We start from the raw sequence: 9,137 nt of genomic DNA on the forward strand, positions 1-9,137 counted from the left end.
TCAAGCTTTCACAAAGCCTAAGACGAATTTTTTTTCCCTTTTTGCAAATAATAATAATAATAAAAAAGCCACAAACAACTGCTTTAAAATTACTTAGCATCCATAGATGCCAAAAATCTGATCTTAAGCTTCTGGTAAAGCAAGGGTTTCTCCCACCACTGCTGCAGAACTTCAGGAGAACTTCATTGATCAGCAATGGACACAACATTCCCATCTTTGCATTCAACATTCTCATCTTTGCATTCATCAGCCTTTCAGTGCAATTCGGTAAGTCCCTATGCAGCCCACACCCCCGTGTGATGGTGCCACCCAGTGGCTCCACGCAAGAGGTGGCTGCGAGTCAAAAGAGTACCTAGGCACTATAAGTACTCCTGAAATGAGAAGACTCAGCAGTAATAAATACATTTCGGATCGGGAAGCATTCCTCAGGACAGGAGAACAGAGAGGACAGCAAGTTATCCTTCTCGTGTTTTGTTGGATAAAATAAATATCCTCCCTGAGAAACACACATACACAAACACACAGACCCCACCCCCCCTCCACTCACAGCTCCTGTACCATCATTTGGCTTAACCCTGGATTCGAGAAGAGAACCAAGGAGTCTAAACTTCAGCCAAACAAGAGACATCTTGAGTTTAAAAGATGAGAGGGAAAGAGTTGGATTTCCCCCTTGAATTAGAAACTCTTGGTTCTGACCCTGGAAATCCTTCAGTTAAGTTGCTCCGTACTGTCGGCAGCTTAGATGAGAATCTAGCATTCTGGAGAACTTTGCCCTCTTTCCCGCTCACACTTCCAGGCTGTAGAAGTCCATTCGCTTTCGGCAACACTTTTGGATCCATACCCAGTAAAGCAGGACCATGAATGTCCAATAGCCCAAGTAGATGGCCAAGCCAGCCAGTAAGTACAAGATCTCAGTTTGTTTGGCTTCTGTTGTCCAGTCAGCCAAGGCCTCTTGGTAGATAGTGTAGATCAAGCCGCCCAAGAGAAGCAGACCCCAGATGGAAACGGGCAACAGAGGCATGTAGTTGCCCACCATTTTCTTCCGGCCTGAGGTGCCCCAGCTGCTCTTGTTCATGGTCAAGATGGCAAAGTACTTGGCTGGAAGCAGGCCTCCCATGTAGAGGACGGCGTAAAGGGACATGAAGAGCATGACCGGGTTACTTCTCAGCCAGCAAGCGTAGAGGGCCTTCACACACGCCACCAGCTGGACGCAGAGCAACACCCACAGCACATCCCACAGGTTCCCCCCATAGAAGAGCCGCAGGACAGTGGCTGTGACGAAGAAAGGGAAGATGCCAGAGACCACGGACTCATAAGTCATCCAGAGGTGATGACGGTGCCACCAGAGGGCGTTGTAGAGCCATTCCCGGAAGTACGACTTGGTCCAACGGGTTTGTTGAGCCAGCCAACGTAGGAATAAGGATGGGGTCTCCGAGTAGCAGCGGGAACGAGCTGTGTATCTGGTGCAAGGGAAGGAGGCAAAGATTAACATGGGAGGAACAAGACACAACTTGATTTGGCTCGATTATGGTCTTTGGTACTTCCTGCTCTGGTCCTTTCCTGATCTTGGCTACACTAGATATGTAGGGAACTAAATATGTTTAGCCTAACGAGGAGAAGGATTGGGGTGACATGACAGCTGTCTTCCAGTATTTTAGGGGCGGTCACAGAGAAAGAGGGTTGACCTACTCTCCTAAGCACCTAAGGACAGGACAAGAAATAATGGGTGGAAGCTCATTTAAGAGATCTAATCTGGAACTAAGAAGAAATTTCCTGACTGTGAGAACAGTCAGTCAGTGGAACAGCTTGCCTTCCAGAGTTTGGGATGCTCCATGGCTGGAGGTTTTCAAGAAATGATTGGGCATCCCTTTGTCTGGGAAGGTATAGGGCAGTGATGGCGAACCTTTTAGAGACCGAGTGCCCAAACTGCAACCCAAAACCCACTTATGTATCATTGGGTGCTGGGTGGGCGTGGCCCATTGGCTGCGGTGGTAATGGCAGACTGGGTGGGAGTAAAAAGTTCAATCACTCAATTCCAACTTTTTCTTTTCCTGCGAGAAGTTGAAATTGATTGATTGAACCTTTTTTTCTTTCTTGCACACGGCGGCAGAGGCCTAAAGCGAAAAGGTTTTATAAAACCCAGCTGAAGGCTTAGGACTGGGGCGATGGTGCACGTGCCCACAGAGAGGGCTTTGCATGCCATCTTTGGCACCCGTGCCATAGATTCGCCACCACGGGTATAGGGTCTTCTGTCTTTGCCAGGGGTTGGGCTAGAAGACCCCCAGGGTCCCTTCCAGCACTGTTTCTAGATGAAATCTTAGTCCAAAACACACGATGTGGGAACTGAAGGACAACATGGAGAAGTTTGGCACAAGAAATCCATCTCATTCCTAAAATTCTCTGTTTGCAAAATGGGAAGGACAGTGTTCTTCTACCTCAGGGGTCTCCAAACTGGCAACTTTAAGACTTGTGGACTTCAACTCCCAGAATCCCCCAGCCAGTTGAAGTCCACAAGTCTTAAAGTTGCCGAGTTTGGAGTTCCCTGTTCTACCTCATGAGGTTATTGTTGTAAGAAAGAGAGAGAAAGGCCATGAAAAGGTTTTTTTTCCATCTGAATTTGTATGCAACACACTAAATTAGGTGGAAAGGGGTTGAAAAATCTGTAGTTCAAGTTGTTACGGAATTTCAGCGTTTCTCTCTACAAACTGAATAGCTCCCTTTTCATATTAAGTTCATCATAGAGTTTCCTGATTTGGACAAAGCATTTTACATAAAAGCAGAAATTAAGTTCATTAACAGCAATTGATCATATTGTATGTAACTTAGCAATATAGTCTGGGGATACCAAAAAGTATTGTGTGGGTGTTAAGTGCACAGCAGAAGCTTAAGTAATTCAAGCTTGAACCAATTTGATTTCCTAAAAATAACACTTTAAAAGGAATAATGTTTGGGGAAAGATTTATTAAATCAGCTCAGTACCAAACACTGGAAAAAATAAGAAGAGTCTGAATTTAACTTGTAGCTTAATACCACAGTACCCACAAGTGCTGCTGCCAGTGTCAGCTAAAAAGACAAATCTTCAACAAAATCACAAAATTTCTTAATGTTCGTTAATTACTCCCAAAGACCTGTCTCTGTGCTTAACAATAACCCTATAAGTCAGTATTTCTCAACCTGGGCAAGTTTAAGAGGGCCATGCTGGGTGAGGAATTCTGGGAGTTGAAGTCCACCCCACTGGTTGAAAAAAAACAGTGCTGTAAGTCAAGGGCTTCACAAATGAAGTGTTGAAATGGGAAGTCCTACTTGCAAAAACAAATTAGCATCCTAAAGGAGGCAGAGGAGGAGAGGTCCCGGGGCTTATGGAGTGAAGGAACTGGATGAGGCTGTCAGCAGGCCCAGTGGAAGAGAGAGAGGCTTTTGGAGGAGTTGGTGGCTGGTGGCCGCAGCGTGCTCCAAGGATGAAAAGGAGCAAGGCCTCTTTAAGGAAAAGGTGGAAGAGGCAGGATCAGAAAAAGGAAAGGAGGTGAGGTTGTCATGCAAGAATACAAGCTAATTTGAGGGCTAATCCACACGGACCTCCATTTCCATCTCTCCTGTTTGCCATCGTTCGCTCCCTAGAGACTAAAATGGACGATCTGAAACTTGAGCTGGCCACGAACAAGGAGTGTATATCGGAGGTGGTGGCCCTTTGAGAGCTGTATGCAACAAAATTTCATTTTGATGTATGCCGATTGGTGTACATTCAAAGTGACAATAAAGCTGTTGTTGTTGTTATTATTATCTTTTATTCATTACACATGAACCTCAGTCAACTGAACACTCAAATTGACTGGCACTAATGGTTGACACGGGCTGCTGCCAGCATCCTAGGTATCAACCAGGTACCTCCTTAAAATGTAAGATGTTCCGAGTAGCGCAGTTTTTTTGTAGCTTTGCTGGAGTTATTGCAGGAAGCTGCAGTTTTTTTATGTGTTTTGCAAAGTTTTTGGACATAGTTCCCAGTGCCCCGATGACAATTGGTATCAGTGTTACACGTTTCATCCATAATTGCGCAGTTTCAATGGCCAGGTCATCATCATCATTACTACTACTACTACTACTACTACTACTACTACTACTACTACTACCTCAACCAACTTCTCGCATTCCATTCCATATTGTCCCTATTCCACGAGACACCCAGATTTCCTTACTTGGTGGCATAGCCAATGCTCAACATCCTGTTGGTGAGATGTCTATCATCTCCAAAGGTGCAATGTGTTCCAAGGAACTTCTGATTGTACCAGGACTCCAGAAACTGCTGTAGGAGGTCATTACGATATAGACCTGATGCAACCAATAAAAAGAAGGGATAAGATATTTTTTTTAAATGCAGTGGATCAGGGAAATACATTAAGAAATATGCAGTGGATCAGGGAAATATATTGATCTTCCCAATATCGCTTTGTGACTTCCTTAGAGAAAGGACTTAGACATTGTTTACAGTGGAAACCTTATATCAAAGCCAGAGGGGAATTCAGATTTTGGCTTTGACCATGTGCGTGCCGATGCTAAGCTTCTCGAATAAAGATTCTTTAAGGTAAACAATGCCTTGAAGTTCTTTGAAGAGTTTCACCTGCCGGAACCACGACACCTTACCTAAGGGACCGCTGATGCAGGAGACACAGTTGAAATAGGACTGGCAGGCCCGCTCAATGTTGAAAGCCATCCAGTAGCGCAGGCTGCTCATGAAGCTGATGTAGGAATCGGACAGGTTGAGGATCCTCACATCTCCACCAACCGCCCCATAGCTTTCGTTTGACTCTAGCACCTTCACCAGTTCTAACGTTGCTTCTGGTTCCAACTTGGTGTCAGAGTCACATACCTGGGGGGAAGCCAAGAGATTAGTCTGAACTAAGACACCCCTTCAACTTGTCAAGAAGATCTGCATGGCTGGAACCTAGATCCTGGCTCCAGAAGAATTCTACAGTTGACCTCTTCTTTCCAAGGACCGGCTGAGATTGCACAGTCCTTGCAGGAGAGATGCAGCATCAACTGATAATTTTCCACAGATTTTGCAACTTCCTTTGGTTGCCATATAAAGCATAGTGTACATACATGTACAAGCCAGCCCAAAGGTCACAGTAAGATCAGAGGTACACATAGACTGTATTGGTCCATGAGAAGAATCTTGGGAGTCAGGAGGAAAAACTACCACCTAGACCTTGGCTCTTTTATGACTCGTGGACTTCAACTCCCAGAATTCCTGAGCCAGGCTGAGTCATAAAAGAGCCAAGGTTGCCTACCCCTGGCCTAGGCGGTAGTAGTTCTCTGAAATCTAAATGGTGGTTTCCACAAGAAGTCAAAGCCATGAGTACTAATACTATTTTTATTGTAAAGTTAGATATAGATTCTTGCAAGTCTAAAAGCACTTTCCCTTCCCGTCTTTACTTTCCACAGAATTAGTCCATTCTGAGATCTTTTCTCCAACCCCATTTTTGCTTTGGACTCAGATGTCTTTTATCAGACCATTATCTAGGCCAGGGGTCTCCAAACATGGCAGCTTTAAAGACTTGTGGACTTCAACTCCCAGAATTCCTCAACCAGTCATGTTGCCTGGGAAATTCGGGGAGTTAAAGCCCACAAGTCTTTAAAGCTGCCACGTTTGGAGACCCTTGGTCTGAGCAGTGGCTCTTCCTCCTGTCTCCCAAGCTTATTGTCACAGCCATTGCATCACAATTTTCAGCAAACAAACCAAGTGCAACCTATCTCATTTATAACTGATTAAAGAGATAACAGTTTACTTCCTCAGTTGCCCCATCGGTAGAATTGGGATGAAAGATATCTAATCTTGGAACTGCTGCATACGCAAAAGAGGAAATGCATGATTTGTTTTCCAGAAAATCAAGATTACAGGATGAAAGATAAAGCGGCTGAAGAGATAAAAGGGAAGATACCTTATGGAAAGTAATTCATGAAGTTTCGTTTAGAGATCAGTCAAGGTGAGCGAGGTTCCACCACTAGAGTTTGTGGGGAGCATTTTAACTTCCAGCTGTAATGGTTGGATGTGGTGGCAAATGGGTGGGCTGCCAGAACTTACATAATTACCACACTAGAATCTGAAACCCTAGATCAGGGGTGGGGAACCTTGGCTCTTTTATGACTTGTGGACTTCAACTGGCTCAGGAATTCTGGGAGTTGAAGTCCACAAGTCATAATAGAGCCAAGGTTCCCCACCCCTGCCCTAGACATTGTAATTAATGAGATGCCAGAAATCCTAGCCCAACAACAGCAGATGAAAGATACGCAAGTTTCAAGAACCCCCAAAACACCCGGGTGCTTAATTGCTTGGATGAAGAATAATGGCTAGAGCCATTTCCCTCAACCACGTACCTTCCAGATGTGCCAAACTATAAATCCCAACACGCCCAGTCATGATCAGATGCCAAGGGTAAATTTGCCAGGACATCTGGAAGAGACTCGTTAAAAGAATGTTGGGGTAAGATGTTGATCTGGGTTTCAATTCTCTCCTTAGCTCTGAAGGCCACTGCATGTTTTGGGGTGAGGCACTATCTGTCAATCTTCCGGAAAGAATAAAAATGAAGGGGAATAGACCGTATTACACCCCAAGCTCCTCAAATGGAAGACGAGATAAATAACATAGTATTAGAAAAGAATAATGATAATAATAATAATAATAATAAAACAGTTGGTACCTGAACATAGTCCACTGAATTCCCAAGGGCCTTGAAAGCTGTGTACATGACTTCTCGTTTCCCGCCCCATTTTTGCATGATGCAGACACATCGCTTGGTGCGGATCAGTTCTTCCACCACAAGTTGCCCAGGGTCTTCCATATCAATCTCGGTGTAGTCAGAGGGCTCATCCCCAGTCTGGTAACCACTGTCCCTTTTCTCCATATCCAACTGAGGTTGATGGTGGTAGTTGTTCTCCCAAATAAAAGTGCCCACATCTTCTCCAGCAAAGACATCTTGGAACATATCCATCATGTATCGGTCCTCGCTGCTGTTCCCATCTACCACCATGATGATCCGGAGTTTCTCTGGGGGATACAGGGTTGCCTTGACGGATTGAAGGCACTCGCGGAGGTAGGCTGGGTCCTCCTGGTAAGCCGAGATGGTGAGGGCCACAGTCTTGGTATAGCTGCACGAGAGCGAATCCCTCCTCATCCTCTTGTGCTCCAGGAAAGCAAAGAAGCTTTGGATGATGAGGTGGAAGGTGAGGAAGGCTCCATAGAGACCAAAGGCCATGATGTGGTATTGGTCAGCAACCAGCTGGATGCCCGTAATGTAGGCCCAGGCCAGAACCGATAATATGAGCAAGGCAAAGCCAATGGTGAGGATCCGACGTCCAGTCGAGACAAAAAATTTGGTGGCTTTGGAAACATCCATCCCTAGAGGAAGAAAAATAAAACAACAACAACAGGGAAGTGAGTAATCTCGTTTTTTAATGATACAAATTTAGTACTTATCAGGAGGAACAGGCACAAGGTGCCATGTCACAAGGACATCGAAAATGCAAAATACAATCCTCAACTTAGATTTCAGTGAACCACTTATAGAGGGATACAGCAACATTTTTTCTGTGTCGGAGTAGAATTTAACTACGGATTGGATCACCCCCATACTAAATCATCAATCATGTCTCACAAACGCGCGTGGCCAATTTCATACACCATGATGCTAAAGGGTAATTTAGTTCAAGGGTCTCCAGCCTTTGCTGGCTGGGGAATTCTGGGAGTTGAAGTCCACAAGTCTTAAAGTTGCCAAGGTTAAGGACCCCTGATTTAGTTGGTTCGTATGTGTAAACTCCCATCCATAAACGATGTATGGTTTTAATATGGTTGTACATGAGGCCATCCTAGCCTCTTTCAACTATGATTAGAAGAAGCTCTGACTTTGTACGTGTACAAAACCCTTCGTGACTGAACTGGCTATTTAAAAGATTGTAGAATAAGGTCAATTAAAGCTCAACCATCCAACTACTAAGAGAGTTGCAATTCTTCTTCCTGTTGACCCACAAGGAGAGGGGGCCATTGGGATTTTCCATTAGGAACAAGGCTTGAGATGCTGCCCTCCCAGCCTGGGTGGGTACCTGCTTTCCAGGCTGCGCCCACCTCAAACATCACTAAGCTAATTTCCTGGCACAGTCCCAGAACATCAGAACAAAGTTGTTAAAAATATATTTATAGAGCCAAGAAAGGGGCGTTGCTCCAAATCAGAGCCATTGGCAGGAATGGTTCACTGAATAAATAAATGACAAAGTATGGAGATGGTATGCATTATTACCCCTTGTGCATACACGTGTGTGCTCTTTCTTACTTAACCCTGCTTAAGAGACTATTAAAATCTTTTCCTGAGGTTCACCACTAAGGGCACAATCGCATTTTTATAGGGAAGGGCCAGCCTTACAATTAGGATAAAGCTGTTTCCTCGGGCAGCACCTATGTGAATACCAAAGATGAAAAAGGCAAACCAAACCTGGTTAAATAGTTTATCATGGTTTATCTTTTTTGCAGAGATGATGGATGGATTTTCTGCTTTCTGATGGAAAAAAAACCTACTTTGGTTAGTCTTGGGCAGGGGTAGGCAACCTTTGGCTCTTTTATGATTTGTGGACTTCAACTCCCAGAATTCCTGAGCCAGCATGGCTCAGTTTGGAAACCTCTCCCTTTCTCCTCAGCATGGCTGGCTCAGGAATTCTGGGAGTTGAAGTCCACAAGTCATAAAAGAGCCAAGGTTGCCTACCCCTGCACTAGAGTAAACTGGCTCTAACCCTAATCCTAACCCTTGATGAGGGTCTTAAAGGCAAAGTTCCTCTCTTGTTTCACTGTCTGACCCAAGTCTCAACTTCTCCTATTGCCAAGCCACCACGTGCAATTACAACATTATTAAGGGTTAGTGGTAAGTACACATGACCAACTGTGCACCAATGCATGTGTTTGAACAGTCATGTGAACATACTGGGAGGAGCTGAAAGAGCTGACTTTGTGTTGTTATGGAGAATTCCATAGCAACATGCCTTGGGCAGCATTGTTGCTAAGTCAGGCAAAATTGCAAACTCTGAGCCAAGAGGAACACCAATCCACACTGACCTCAGTTCTAAACCTGGGAGGTAGCCTTGTCCCAGCCATAGTC

At 44.7% G+C, this 9,137-nt stretch overlaps 1 protein-coding gene across 1 annotated transcript; it reads right to left on the reverse strand.

Moving 5' to 3' along the window:
• Window positions 1-437: 437 nt before the first annotated feature.
• HAS1 (hyaluronan synthase 1) lies at window positions 438-7,393 on the reverse strand. The gene is made up of 4 exons (XM_081335510.1): window positions 6,696-7,393; window positions 4,639-4,864; window positions 4,194-4,326; window positions 438-1,460 (listed from the first exon to the last, which is right to left on the reverse strand). The coding sequence occupies exons 1-4, from the start codon at window positions 7,389-7,391 to the stop codon at window positions 785-787; spliced, it is 1,731 nt and encodes a 576-aa protein (XP_081191636.1). The 5' UTR covers window positions 7,392-7,393; the 3' UTR covers window positions 438-784.
• Window positions 7,394-9,137: the final 1,744 nt, after the last annotated feature.

The sequence above is a fragment of the Vipera berus genome (assembly GCF_964194415.1).
Source record: "Vipera berus genome assembly, chromosome: 9".
NCBI classification, from domain to species: Eukaryota; Metazoa; Chordata; class Lepidosauria; order Squamata; family Viperidae; genus Vipera; species Vipera berus.

Excerpts from the sequence above, each read along its gene's own strand:
- HAS1 (XM_081335510.1), bottom strand. The coding sequence starts at position 7,391 with ATGGATGTTTCCAAAGCCACCAAATTTTTTGTCTCGACTGGACGTCGG. Across the intron at positions 4,327-4,638 it reads CTGCATCAGCGGTCCCTTAG|GTCTATATCGTAATGACCTC; the intron begins GTAAGGTGTCGT and ends TGGTTGCATCAG. Across the intron at positions 1,461-4,193 it reads AGCATTGGCTATGCCACCAA|ATACACAGCTCGTTCCCGCT; the intron begins GTAAGGAAATCT and ends CCCTTGCACCAG.